Below are 14,962 nucleotides of genomic sequence, written 5' to 3' on the forward strand. Positions count from 1 at the left end.
ATCTGCACTTGTTAAAAAAAAAAAAACAACCAAGTGATTCTTTTTCTTTTTTCCCTTAATCAGTGCATTTATGTAGCATCTAGTATGCACTAATGCTCCACTCTAGGTATCGGAGATACATGGTGAATAAGTTACAGTTCTGGCCTCATAAAGACTAGCTCTAATATAGGTGAGAATGGAATGGAGAGCTGGGGAGGTAGGAAGAGTGTAGTCTGATCTTGTGATGGGGAAGACTTGAGTGGTTAGGGGAGCTTTCTTAGGCAGTGATGTAAAGTCTGGAAGACTTCACAGAAATAAGTTTGTAACAGCAATTAAGATTGTGAAAATCCCTTATCTAGAAAATGAGCGTGGCATCATGATTGTCCCATAAAACCCAGTGAATCTGTAGCACATTTCATCTGAGGATCAGCAACATAGCTGGATTGATGTTCTAAGAGAAGCACTGTTGTAAGGTGAAAAACACGTTGACGCAAACTCTCTCCTGATCTGGCCACCAGGGGCGCTGTCACCCTAGGGTGGCTTAGTTGTGGGCAGAGGGGCTTGACGCCAGGGATAGGTACTTAAGGAGTTCACCGGTCACGTCCTATAAATTGGGAGCCCTTAATTCAAGGAGTATTGATAATACTGTAAGCAGTGCAGTATGTGGTGAAATGAGGGGACTTGTTACACCAACAGGAACAGAAAATGTCCATTATTTTCAATTCCTATCTCCTTTGACCTGTCTGCATCATTTGACTCCGCGGACTCTGGCTTTCTTCTCGAACGTCTCTTTTCCTTTGACTTCTAGGACACAAGTCTCTCATGATCTTCCTTCTGTCCTTAATAATAAGGAACATTTACTGAGCACTTACAATAAGCCAGGCTCCGTGCTAAACGGTTTGTATGCATTATCTCATTTAATCCTCTCATCCCTCTGATATAGATACTGACTGGCATTAATTCTACTCAGAGATTAAGTCTTGCATGTATATTACACAACTGTGGGAGCTGGAGTTAGCTTCGGAATCGGGACAACCCAGTCCTTGCCTCCCACACTTACGGTGGTCCCCACCAGGTTAAACCTTCAGGTTTTAGGTGATACGAACCGTGCCCTCTTTTTCCTGTTTCCTCCTCTGCAGCTAGCTCTCTTCCGGGTGACAGCTTCTGGGTGACCCCTGCCCCCAACCTGACTTGACGTGAGCTTTGAAACTTCCCTCTTTGAAAGCAGTGACCAACTGTACCAGAATGGTCTCTTTGCTTGTCTGTTCCCACAGCCAGGCTGTGAGCCCCTCAAAATGCCTTCATATTGTGGCCACCTGCTGTGCTTGGCACATCCTAGAGTCAAAAATGTAAATGGAACAGATAGCCTCCAGAGGGAGTTATTAATAGATACCTGCATACATGGCCATTCCTGAATGAAATGTCACAGGTATTTCAAAACATCCCTTTGAACCTCTGGCAGAGACTGCAAGTGGTGATAAAGGCATTCTTCTTTTCAGTCTTGTAATCCTGTGACTTTGAATTTAGGAATTGTACTAAGGGCAGAGGGCAAGGGGCCAGTGAAGAGTGTTCTGGTGAGTTGAGAATGCTCACAGCGTTGTGCACATGTCCATTCATATCCCAAACGTCAGGGCTGAGCCTGGACAGGTGGAGCTGATGGTACTGAGCTCTGGCATCCACCCAGGGGTGCAGCAGCGCCCCCCCACCCCCGCTCCCCCAGATGCAGTCTGGGCAACATTCCCTCCATGATGGTGGAAAGTTTTCAAAATCCTGGAGGAAAGAAGAGAGAGGTGAGTGAAGAATCTCTGTCCTCAGTTGGTCGTAGAATATGTGTGATGGGGAAGGAAATCCAGGAATAGACTGCAACTAGAGGAATATCTCCCCTGGTGGCTCAGATGGTAAAGATTCTGCCATCTGAGATTCAGGCACATTGATTCCTGCAATGTGGGAGACCTGGGTTCGATCCCTGGGTCGGGAAGGTCCCCTGGAGAAGGGAATGGCTCCCCACTGCAGTATTCTTGCCTGTAAAGTCCCACGATTTTAAAATCGCAAAGAGTTGGACACAACTGAGCGACTGAATGACAACAAAGTCCCATGGACAGAGGAGCCTGGCAGGCTATAGTCCATGGGGCCACAGAGAGTTGGATATGACTGAGTGACTTACACATTTACTTTTCATAGGGATATCAGCCTGCCTTGGGGAAGATGAATGCAGGCCTGCCCTGGCCCTTGAAGTGCAGTTAGCATGGTGTTTTGCTGGTGTGTCTGACTGCTCCCCCTACAAGCTTTTAGGCCCACGTTCTCCAGGATGGTGGCCACCAGCTGTGGGCAGCTGTTGAGCAACTGAAATGTGGCTGATGTAAGTCAGCTACTGGACCTTTAGCTTTATTTAATTTTAATTAATTTAAATAGCTGTATACTGCTAATGGTACTATATTGGGCAGGGAGTGGACATTTCTGTTATTCCTAGTTCTGTTGGATAGCGCTGCTCTAGATGGTTTTTGTGCTAATGATGGCTTAGCATCATCAAGGGAGGAATCAGGAACATTTAACTCATTACATTTTTTAAAATGTTAATCACATCTTATGTGTTAATTTTTTGTTGCACTGGGTCTTTGTAGCTGCGCATCCGCTTTCTCTAGTTACGGAGAGCAAGGGCTACTCTCTAGTTGCGGTGCACAGTCCTCTCATTGCAGTGGCTTCTCTTGTTGTGGAGCACGGGCTCTAGGCCTGTGAGCTTCAGTAGTTGTAGTACATGGGCTCAGTAGTCGGGGCACGCAGACTTCAATAGTTGTGGTGCATGGCCTTAGTTGCTCCTTGGCATGTGGAATCTTCCTGGACCGAGGATCGAACCTGTGTCCCCTGCATTGGCAAGTGGATTCTTATCCACTGTACCACCAGGGAAGTCCTCATTGCATTTCTTAACCAATGCAAGGCTATGGCCAACTCAAAAAAAGATACACATTTATTCATTCATACACATGTCTGTCTATCTATGTATAAAGTCTACCTACTATGATCTATTTATCTACCTATCTATAGATACCTACCTATCTATCTCCCTTGCTGCTACTGTAGAAACTTTTGATCTCTCCTCTTCCCAGCACCAGATTTAACTCAGGAGTCTATTTTTACTTAGTTTTTGCTATTTTCCCCTTTTACCTTTAAGAGGACATTGATTGACCTCATTGATGGGAAAGTTCTCTAAGTGTTGCCAAGGAACATGAGTGTGTTTTTCTGCATCTGGCATCTCTGAGGGTGCCTAGTTTCCAAGGTGTCTGCTCTGCAGGCAGTGGGGTGTGAGTTCACCCCTCTTCCTCGGACCTCTGACTCTGCTGGTAGAGGGAAGATAGTGCCTGGGGATGGCTGGGCCTTTGGCGTCCCAGAGGGAGTCACCCCATCCATCATTCTGGTTGAACTCTGGGAGAGGGTAGTCTCTAATGTCAAGAAAATAACTAACTGATTTCCATATGTAAGGTGGTTACACATGGCTTTTTAGTTTCAAAGTATTTTATTTAAATAAAATCTTCTCTTGGTGCATTTAAATTTTCCAGGAAAAAAAAAAGACACTGACAAATGCTATACAACGTGGACCATTTATATTCTTCTTGAAAAAGTGACTGCCCTTTCTCTATATCTTCCCCTCCTCCCACCGCCCCCCAAGAAACCCAAAGCGAATCCATTGAACAGTTGGGAGAAAGACCTCTTCTGATTGTTCAGAAGTCCTGGGCCTGGGGGCTCCTCCTCCAGGCCTGGGCTGGTTTAGGAGGCCTCTTGTTTGCCATCCCTTTTGTCCTCTGTTAGCCTATCCCCACCCCCACAAGGTGGCTCCAGTCCTAAGGGACCCCTGGCTGCCAGTGGTGGTTCTGGGACAGAGGGTGGGAAGGAGGAGTGAAGATAGAGAGGGATGGAGCCAGGGTGGTGCCTCGAGACAGAGAGGGGAATGGGAGAAGAAAACAGGGGAGAGGAGGATGACAATGAAGTGGGAAGGAAAGGCAGTGGACTCCAATAATTGCTTTTTGCTTCTTTGACACATACACTTATTCAGCAAAGTCTGAGGGCCTCTCACTCACTGGGCACTGTTCTGGGTACTCCAGTGAAGGTTGTTGAGGAGGCTGGATGGGAAAGAAGAGATGCCTCTTTCAAGCATTTGGCTTTCCAAACCTGGGTTATGGAAGCAACCGAGAAGTGTGTTTCTGGGTGTTCACACCTGGAGGTGGAGCAGATACATTCAGATAGGAGATGGTGGGGCACTGCACCTGGAGAAAGAGGCCTTGTCGTGGGTGATGACGACGGACTGCTGTCTTAATTCAGACTAGCAGCTGGTTGCCATGACAACTATGGTACTCGTGTGGTTCCGTGATCCCAGCGATCGGCTCTCCTAGATTGTATCTGACACCAGTTTCAGCCGTCAGCCTCTACGTCTCCCCCAAGTCCCCCATTTGAGGGGTTGCTGAGAGTTGGAGACAGAATAAGCAACTCAGCCTGCTGGGCAGTGGGAGGTGTGGGGAGATGAGAAGTCATTCTGGGAGGTAAAGGGGATGGCCAGATGTTCCAGGACAAGGGGACAGAGCATCAGAGGGTGCTTCTTTCTCTGGTCAAAGAGGTTGATGCCTGAGGGGCCTGAGTGCCTGGGGTATTTAGGCCCATTTAGGGCAAGAAGGGGGAACAGGGCTGGTTTTAAAATAAAAGCAGGCCTGCAATATGTTTAACAGGGTATTCCGTTAGAAGATCTTGGTGCAGCAGTTGCCAGCAGGCACCTTACCTCCACAGGACTAGAGCTGGACTTTGCCTGAAAGGTGGGTGTCTACCAGCTGCCCCAAGTGAGCAGAGGATATTTTCCATGAAACAGTGTTAGAGAATTTAGCTTTTGCTTCTATAAATATCATAGCTTAGCTATATTATTAATGAAATTGCAATTTCACCATCATTTAGAACAGCTTCAGTCGGAAAATATTTCAAGAGAGCTACCCTGCAGATGTGCAAATGAACTTTGAGAGCACAACCTGCTCCCACATGGGGAATTATCCATCTTTGTGCTATGGTCACAGACAATCAACACACCACCCAGTTCACCCTGTGAGTGGATTAATTCAGCCTCCCAAACTCAGCCCAGAATGTGGGGAGATGCTCTGCTCAGCTAACCATGGACCCAGCTTACATGTCCTTATGGATCTCAGGGCACACTTGTCAACCCAAACCTTGGCCCTGCATGCATCCTCCTTATTCAGAATTAAATACCCAACTTCCACCTGTTGCAGCAATTAATGGGCTCACTTGGAAGAGAAGGTCACTTGGGGACTTGGTGAGGTATTACAAGTTTACCCTTAATAGCATCACGTATCTGACAGCATCCACAGACAGTTGTGAGTACCGACTGTGTGCAAAGCACTAGCCTGAGCTTCAAGATAAATATTAATAAATCTCTAAATAGCTTCGTCCTACTTTCATTTAAACTCTGTAACTTCTGCACCCCGTCTGCAACATGCCATGCCTCCATGATACCCTTAAGTAATTGTTTCCAGTGTGCCCTCTGTGAGACTGTACCAGTGATTGTCTTAATTTCTTCCCTGCTGAAAACCTCAGGGTTCATAGGAGAGCCCTAGCTCAGGGGTAGCATCCCATTTCCATCTGTGAAACTTACATTGCACAGGTACACAATGGCAGTCCACTGAAGTGGACGGCATAAACCTGGCCATGAAGATGGCCAGAAGCCATTTGTTCTTGCTTGGAGAAGGAAGGCTTGCTGGGGGTAGCATCTCAAAGAGAAGTCTTGGATGCCATTAAACACCCATCAGTGGTGATGAGTTGTAAGATGATAGCTTTTGATTTTTCAACTTTTCCTCCCAGGTGAGAGGCCAGAAGCACAGGAACTTGGTGTGTCTGTATCAATATATGGGAATGGGGGTATACCAGATGGCTGGAGTGTCCAGATATGAAGATTTCCAGTAAAAGGTTATGTAGGGACAGGAACAGAAGAGCATTCATCTCTAACCTGAGTGGTGTATGGCATTGACAGCACATAGGCTTCTCTTGTTATATAATTGTGCATGTGGGCCTGGATCTGCCAGGCCTTCCTATGAGATGTTTTTCCAAGAGCAGACAATGAACTGCCTCATTTAGGGACTTGTGCAAAGTAGACATTCAGTGACCAGTTGATGAACAGAATATACTTGCCTGGGTATCTGTGGTATTGTGCATGTGTGCATTTGGGAGATATGTCAAGAAGTATGAATAAATGTTCCTTGTGCTTTTGCATATGGAATGTGCCAGAGATGGGTGGAAGGCATGCCTGAGTCTGCAGTAAAGAGCATTGCTATTGGACACATAGATGCTGAGAAAGCGCCCAAGACTTGTCCACGTGCTCCCTGGGAAGGCCTGCCCCGGGGGACACTCAGTCTGAGGGCTGCTCCTTGGTTGGGTAGTTCCTCTGTGAACATGAGTGCATCACTGCAGGGATTTCTGCTCCCCATGTTGGGTGTGGTTGGAAGGCAGCTGAGCTCCCAAGGCAGGACACCGCTGCCCTCTGCCTAGCTAAACAGGCAGGGATGGCCTCTTTTCCATCTGGAGAAGCTTGGGCTGGGCAGAGATCCAGAGGTCTTCTTCAGCTGCCTTCTTTTTCTTCTTCTTCTTCCCCTTGGTTTGCTCTGGCTGTTGGCCATGTGCAGCTGGCCGGTTCCAGCAGCAGTGACAGCAGATGAAGAGGAAGGTGATGATCACCAGGAGGGGCAGCCCCAGGAGGATGCCTAGGCAGATGCTGTTGAAGAGGCCCTCCTGGTGTTTGGTGGAGATGATGTCCCAGATGGCACTGAAGAACATGCTGATTTTCTCCATGGTGCCTGGCTAGACTGGGCCAGAGGAGCCCCTTAGCTCACCCACAAGGGCAGGATGTGAGAAGATGCAGGCTTGTCCACTTCAAACTTAGTCCTCTTCCAGCTCTGGGTTTGGGTAGATCACAGATAGCACCTAAAGAGAGAACAGCAGATCATTTAAGAGAGACGAGGAGGGGATGGTCTATAATTTTTAATAACATCATTGATTTTAGGCTCAGGAAATGGGAGGAAATCAAAGAGTTCCAGAGTTCACTGAAATTGTATTGAGAGACTCAATAAACAAGATAAATGCATGCATTTAGTCAGTTATGTATTAACTAATTCTTGCTATGTACACACTATATGGGGCTTAGGATATGACAGTTAATAAGATGTCAGACCTGGCACGTAGGTAGTCCTCCATGATGGTTAGATAAATCAGTGTGTGCATCCCACAGTGTTCTGGTTAGGGGGTTGGCTCTCCGGACCCTCTACAGGAGTAGTTCTCCACCTTTCTTCATTTCAGCCTACCTGATAAATGATGAACACACACTCCCCACAGGACAGCTCCATATCTGACCTTCCACGAACACAACTTGTCATTTTTAACACTAATGAAAGCTTAAGCACAAGATAGAATGTCCAAGTCTTGCTGGCTGTCATGGGGGCCCTGGACCTCCCCAGGCTAAGAGGTCATCAGTGCTCATCCTGTCTCACTCCTGCTTTTCTCATGGTCCCTTCATGCTTTCTTTCTGGCCCCGTGACTCCTCCCTCCTTACATTCCACTTTCAGACCTGGCAAGGACTCATCGTGCTGTGGGTGGGAAACCAAGTTTTTCTGTTTCTACCTTTCTCTCCCTCATTACCCTTGTCTCTTCTCTTTGTCCCCCAACCAAGTATTCCCAAGTCTCCTTCCCGGCCTGTTCCCTCTCTTCGCAGTGAAGAGTTTTGCAGGCTGATCGGTGATGGTGCCTGGAAACTGGGAGGGGGTCCCTGGCTGCCTCTCTCCTCCTATCCTGAGCCCAAGCTTGCAGCTGGACAGTTCTGCTTGCTTGTCCAGAGTGATCCCTCTTCCTATGGTACCTTCTCCAACTCACCACATATATCTCAGGCCTCAGCTCCCAAGTGTAAGATCTTAGAGGCGCCTTCAGTTCTGGAATCTACAGTTTCTTGGGTCTAAACAAGACTCAGAGGACAGTCATGAGTCAAAGGAATTTAAGAGATCTCTTGGCATTAAACATTGTCCAGGAGCTGAAGATCGAAAAGTCATTGATTTTCAGGCTGGAGAGCTAAGAAATCATCCTGACCAGCTGTCTCATTTAAAGATGCAGAATCTGAGGCCCAGAGTGGTGAGGTGACCTGTCTGTGAGGTGACACACAAGCACATGTGTGTTTCTCATCACACACAAAGCTGTGATGAACACCCAGACTTCTGAACAATGGGTCCAGCACTCACCCAAGGCTGCCGGGCAAGCAGAAAAACTAAGGATAGTAACATTACTTTATATTTTACTCGATATTTTTCTAAGCCACCTTCATGTGAATTATATCTTTTAAGTGAGGAACGGGATGGTGCATTGTGAGTGGAGGGACGCACTAGGGGGGACCTAGGTCCAGAGTCATTCTGAAATTCAGGTTTCATTGGGTTGTCCTGCACTGGAGCATAAGTGCGTGTGTTACACATCTGGGTGGTGTGTTACACATGCTGTCCCAGCAGTTGTGGTTGGAGGTCTAATTCCTTGGACAACATGCACTCTTGGTGTCCCAGATACCCAGTGCCCACGTGTCCATCCAAGCCCCACCCAGGATCTCCATCCTGGTCTGCAGGCATGTGGCCCCACCCCTTCATAACATCATTTATACAGTTTATGTAGTCATATAAATTGGCACCTGCTTCTGTGCCATTGGGCCCAAGGAGCCTGACATCATGCTATAAGGTGGCACTCTTGGGACTCCCCTGGTGGTCCAGTGGTTAAGAATCCATCTTGCAATGCAGGGGACATGACTTTAATCCCTGGCCCGGGAACCTTAAGATACCATATGCTGCAGGGCAACTAAACCCATGCACTCTGGAGTCCACACACTCTCGAGTCCACGCACCACAACGAAAGATCCCACATGGTGCAATAAGACCTGATACAGCCGAGTAAATATATACATATTAAATAATTATTTTTTAAAAGATGGCACTTATTACATGCTGGGCACTGTTCTAAGTACCTTGCGCCTGTTGACTCATTTGGACTTTATCACAAGCTTATGCAGTAGGTACAGTTATTCTTCCCATCCTACAGCCAAAGAGATGCAGGCACAGGTCACACAGTGTGTGAGTAGCAGAGCTGGCCCTGAGGATTCTGGGAAGCTTGGCTCCAGATCCCCAAGGGCTGAGCCATTCATAGTGTTGCTCTGGGCCTCCGATTTCTTCATGTGGAATTAACCCATTTTTGGCAAGTAGCCCAGGGTTTATAGAATCCTCCGCCATCCCCCAGATCGAATGAAACATTTATCCCGGTCTGCTGTAGAAAGAGACTACAAAGAGATTTATTTCCCATTGTCAGATACCTCACAGATGCATGAAGATACATACGATAAAAATCCAGTCCTGCCCAAGGGGAGGTTTATAGAAAGCATACTGGCATCTGAACTTAAACTCAACGTGCAACAAAGACGAGCACCCTGAGAAGTTATGTGTCCTCGCTGGAGGCTTTGCTTGAGCCCCTCCAGCGTCTGAAACATCACATGCCATGGATCTGCCCACACGCCAACAAGTGCCCAGGTTCTTTACAGAGGAAAACCATGCTTGGTCTCTCCAGACCCCTCAGCGGGGCCAGCCCCCCGCCTATTCCTCCTCACACCCCTCACTCTCCTCTGGATTCTCCTTCTTTTGCCATAATCTTTGCTTTGACCTCAGCCTTGTATGGCCCTGTTTTTTTGGCCCAGAGGGATTTTTCTCTTCTGTCGTAGGAAGACTTTGGGTGCCTTTCTCTAAGCTGATCCTTCCTGCACATACGGTTTTGAGAACCAAAGGCTCCTTGCACTGCATTTCTGTGATTCAAATTAGACAGCAGCAGACACTTAACTGACAGGCTTTCCTGTGCTGGTCTCCGTGGGGAGCCTATGTGAATCAGGGCACACTCTGGGTTCGGTCGGAGAGAGAAGGTCGTGGAGCTCCTGGAGAACAGTAGGACAGTATTCATGAAAGTAGAGCCAAGAGACAAGTAGGCTCTTGACAGACGTGTGAAAGAGATGTCAAAGATCCCAGGCAGAGAAACTTCTAGAACATCAGTAGGAGACTAGGGGACCTTCTGACGAGCTTGGAACTCAGGGTGGGAGAGTGAAGGAGTGTAGGCTGTGGCCAGGTTAGAGAGGACCTTCACAGGGTGTGTTTCCTTGTGGGGAGGGCTCTATAATGGGCTTCCCAGGTGACGCTAGTGGTAAAGAATCCTCCTGCCAATTTTAGGAGATGCAAGAGATACCAGTTCGATCTCTGGGTTGGGAAGAACCCCTGGAGAAGGAAATGGCAACCCACTCCAGTATTCTTGCCTGGAGAATCCCATGGTCAGAGCCCTGGCGGGCTTCAGCCAGAATCCCAGCCCTGGTGGGCTACGGCCCTTGCAGTCACAAAGAGTCAGACATGACTGAGCACATAATAGGAAGATGTTGTGATCAGAGCTGCCCTTCAGGGAAAGTTAAGAGGGTCTGGAAAGCTCTGGAAGATGTTTTAAGAGAGCACTTCAGCCATTTAGCAAACATTTATTGAGCACCTGATATGTACCACAAACTGTTTGGTATTGAGGATTCAGGAATGAATGACAAAGATATAGTTTTTGATATCATGGAGCCTCATACATTTCTCGGGACTTACTATCATCGAGGGATCATGTCAATAGACAAGAAGCAGCAGCAGATTCCAGTTTAGGTTGCTTAGTTGGATGAAATAAAAGCATGCCTTTGAATTATGTCTTTATTTCAACATTCCAGGCCCTCCCACCCCTCCCAACTTTGGCTCAAACTCATCCATCCCATGGCACCTAAAATAGCCATGTGAATAAACAGATTTCTTTTCAAGCAAAAGCGAAGTCAATAATTAGCTTCTGGATTCCTAAAGGTACTTATTTGAGTCTACTCTCCATATGGCCAAAGAGAATATTCATTAACACTTGGGAACCCTGTCTGGGGAACATTCGATTAAAAGGTATTCTTTATATTTTTTAACCTAAGAATTCTCTTCTAGGCAACCCCCGCCCCCCAGGTTACTTGCTGAACTCTGCTAATCTATAGCATTTCATTAGTATTTATGAGCTTTGCATTATTAGCATTTCCAGGAAACAATCAAATATCTCCTTGGTGGTATGAATTAAAAAATTCAGAGCTTCTGTGGAATGTTTTTGCAAAAGGAGTCACACTTCGGCCTAGAAATGCCCTCTGGGAGACCCCATCCTTTTGTCAGCTCTCAAGTGTTGCTGACACTGAAAAATAATTCATCTCTTCTTGTAAAACCGACAATAGGTGCTAACCAAACTTGATTGTGGTTGTGGGGGTGGGTGTGAGGAGAGAGAAGAGGGGAGAAGTTCCTTTCAGTTTTCCTGAAACCAAGTAGTATTCATCTCTATATCCTCCTTAGTATTTAGCTGGGAGAGATTCATTCATTTCATTCATTCATTCTTCTCACAAGCTTCTGTCTGCCTGCATGTGAGGTATTGATGGAGAACAGAGATCCTGGAGCCAGAAGACCTGGGGGTTTGAGTCCTGGGTTAACTCTTGTGACCTTGGCCAGTTACCAAACACTAGCTACAAAATGCAGTTAATAAGCTTCCCTTGTAATGAGGTTGTGAAGATTAAGAGCTCAATGCATTTTGTAAACTGTACAACATTATGAAACATAATCTATAAAGTAGTGAGTGAACTCCAGATAACAATGGACTAATTCTAGCCTTGAGATTTTTCTTCCCCGTCTCTCACCTCTAGCCCAATCTACATGGCCAAAGAACCATGGACCCCTACTCCATTCAAATGAAAAGGGCGTCACAGTGACCTCCCTGCTTAGGGCTGGTCAGCAGTTCTGTGGGTATAATTCTAGACTCTGGCTTTCAGCCACAGGAATGGAGACTGGTCATTGGGGAATATCTGGTAGTGTCTGGAGGACTGTTGAGCTCATAAAACGAGGCCTGGGGAGAGCACCTAGTCCCCTGCAGGCCCCAGCCTCTCCTCAGACTTCAGAACCCCTGGAAATGTACAGGGATGGCTCCTGCCACAGGGATGACTGGTCCATCCCTGCGATCCAAGAGCTGCTCCAGAGTCATGTCCAAGGCTGGCCCACAGACTTCTGTTTCTTCTGGAACTCTCCAAGAAAGGGGCAGGGCATTCTCCTTTGCACCAGCCTCTTGTTATTTCTATTAGGTGAAATAATACATGTAAAGCTGGAGAATAGGGTCTGTTGAGTAGCAAATGCTTTCTAGAAATGTTAATGATAAGGATCATAATGGCATCCAACTAAAATCCCTGAGACCTTCTCCAGAGTGCTTTCCATTGGCCTTCTTATAACAGGTAGGGTGAAGCAGGAGGGTCAGGTCTGTCTCAGAACCTTAAAAGATTCCCCTGCTGCAGCTGCAGACTCCTGAGTATGTGTGGGGGCCATCTCATCATTGTAACTTGGGGGCAAAGGGGCAGAGACCTTGCCTTGGGCCTTTCCTCGCATGTTTCATTGAGCCCATACCTTGTGTTGCAGTGATCACTATGTTTGCGTTATGTCCTCACCCATGGATCTCAGGTGACAGCAGGATCTCAGGAGGGCAGCCCTAGTCTCCTCTTCGGTCTCTGACTCTGGCCACGATGGCTGGCTGAGAATCATCAAGGGGGTTAAAGATGCAAGTGCCCGAATTACATTCCTGGAGACTCTGATTCAGTAAGTAGGTCTAGGAAACGCCCAGAAATTTGTTTATAACAAACAACCCAAGTGTTTCTGGACAGTTATCAGGTTCAAAAACTGCTGAATGAGCAGGCTGAGCTGATGACCCTTTTCTATACTCTCAGGAGCTATATGCTGAATGAGAGAATGGATGGATTGTGGGCAAGGAGAGGTGGGGAAGAGGTCCATCTTCATATGCAGCAGACCTGAGGCCTGCTATGGGCAACCTCTTTGGGTGTCACTTCTTGCTCTTGTGTAGTCAGGGCATCTGGGCCAGAGCTGCTTTCCTAGAGGTCATCATTGTTGTTCATTCACCAACTCACATCCGACTCTTTGCAACCCCATGGACTGCAGCAAGCCAGGCTTCCCTGTCCTTCACTCTGTCCCTGAGTTTGCTCATGTCCATTGAGTCAGTGATGCCATCCAACCATCTTATCCTCTGTCGCTGCCTTCTCTTCTTGCCCTCAATCTTTCCCAGCATCAGGGTCTTTTCCAGTGAATCAGCTCTTCCCATCAGGTGGCCAAAGTATTGGAGTTTCAGCTTCAGCATCAGTCCTTCCAGTGAACATTCAGGGTTGATATCCTTTAGGATGGACTGGTTGGATCTCCTTGCTGTCCAAGGGACTCTCAAGAGTCTTCCTCAACACCACAGTTCAAAAATATCAATTCTTCGGCACTCAGTTTTCTTTATAGTCCAACTCTCACATCCATACATGACCACTGGAAAAACCATAGCTTTGACTAGACGGACCTTTGTTGGTAAAGTGATGTCTGCTTTTGAATATGCTGTCTAGGTTGGTCATAGCTTTTCTTCCAAGGAGCAAGTGTCTTTTATTTCCTGGCTGTAGTCACCGTCCTTAGTGATTTTTGAGGTCATAGTTCAATGTAATAGACATTCACGGAACACCCACTGTGTCTGACCCTGTGCACTCAGACCCTGACCTCCTTCCTGTCTTGTAAGGAGGAGAAACAGAAATAGCAGAAGCACAACATGATGAGTCCTGTGGTCAAGCTCTGTGTTAAGGCATGAGAGAAGCACTGGGGAAGGAGTAAGCCTGCTGGCCTGGAGGGGATTGAGGGAAAGAGATGCAAAGGAAATGACAGTCAGGATGGCATCTGCCCCTCCCTTCTGTGACTACTTAGGCAGCACCTACTACATGCCAGTAACTGGGCTGAGTCCTGGGTATCCAGGAAATAGGCAGGATCAGTCCTTGTCCCTCTCATGCTCAAAGTCCAATGCGGGAAGCAAAGAAGCCCGAAGACTGGTGTGCAAGTGTAACATAGAAAGTGCTACAAAGGAGAAGTCTGGGATGCTGAGAAAATGAGTGATGCCCATCAGGGAGGCTGGGGCAGGCGCTGAGCAAGGATGGCTTTGCTAAGGTCTGAGTGACAAGAAAACCACAGCAATCATGTGGTCAAGGTGTCTGAGAAGTCTCAAAACTTAGACTAAACTTATCTAAAGCACTTTCAAGTAATATGTGTGGTGTGTTTATCTTCAACTCTCCAATACCTTTTCAGATGAAGTGCCTCTAAATTTCAAGCAACGAGTTCAATTGTTAACACTCGATAAAGTGTCCCCTCTCCCCAAAGTCTGGAAACAGAGGAAATAATGTGTTCACTGTGCTTTGGTTTTGCAGATGAACAGTTGGGCCCGTTGCTTTTCCTGAAAAGGACCTGAAAGGACAGTGTGGCTGGATGTAGCAGCAGTGTGTGTGGAGGGTGATGGGGGGTGATGGGAAGCCCTTGAGCCAGGTGGCCCTGCACCTGTTGGGCTGGCTAAGCTGTATCAGTGGCTGGTGTGTGCGAAAGAGCCATGGAGTTTCAAGCAAGGAGGGAATAGGCTAGACCTGTGTTTTATAAAGAACACTGTCAGTGGGGTGAGAGAACAGATTGCCGAGAATGGGAGCAGGAGGAGATGATTATAACTGATCAGGGGAAATGACACCCGGACGAGGCTGAGGGTGGTGATGGCAGGCGGGACACGTGGCCTGACTTGGGCATTCTTCAGCCGACACAGTAGTGGAACTGTCAGGCCGAGGAACATGAGGACTGTCTCTGGGCTGTGCTCTGCTCCTCGTCTTCTAACCCTAGTCTCCTCTCTGGTATCCAACTCTGCTATATATATATATATATATATATATATATATATATTTTTTTTTTTTTTTCTAAAATAGGAATCCCATCCAACAGGCTCTAAGACTCTCACCATCTCTCCTGGGGGTGTAAATCATCTTATTCAGCCCCAGGGCTCTGCACTCTGCCTG

General features: G+C 47.2%; 1 protein-coding gene across 4 annotated transcripts in view; it reads right to left on the reverse strand.

Moving 5' to 3' along the window:
- Positions 1-3,471: 3,471 nt before the first annotated feature.
- The window catches only part of KIAA0040 (KIAA0040 ortholog), a 39,587-nt gene continuing 28,096 nt past the window's right edge, over positions 3,472-14,962 (reverse strand). For 3 of the 4 annotated variants that reach the window (XM_061160771.1, XM_061160770.1, XM_061160772.1), the window contains one exon: positions 3,472-6,945. In XM_061160771.1, the coding sequence (XP_061016754.1) occupies positions 6,514-6,813 (300 nt within the window). In that variant the 5' untranslated portion in view covers positions 6,814-6,945 and the 3' untranslated portion in view covers positions 3,472-6,513. Of the gene's footprint in view, positions 6,946-9,874; positions 9,894-14,962 lie in introns of those variants that run through there. The other variant, XM_061160773.1, reaches the window with a different exon arrangement.

This window comes from Dama dama, chromosome 14 (genome assembly GCF_033118175.1).
Source record: "Dama dama isolate Ldn47 chromosome 14, ASM3311817v1, whole genome shotgun sequence".
NCBI lineage: Eukaryota > Metazoa > Chordata > Mammalia > Artiodactyla > Cervidae > Dama > Dama dama.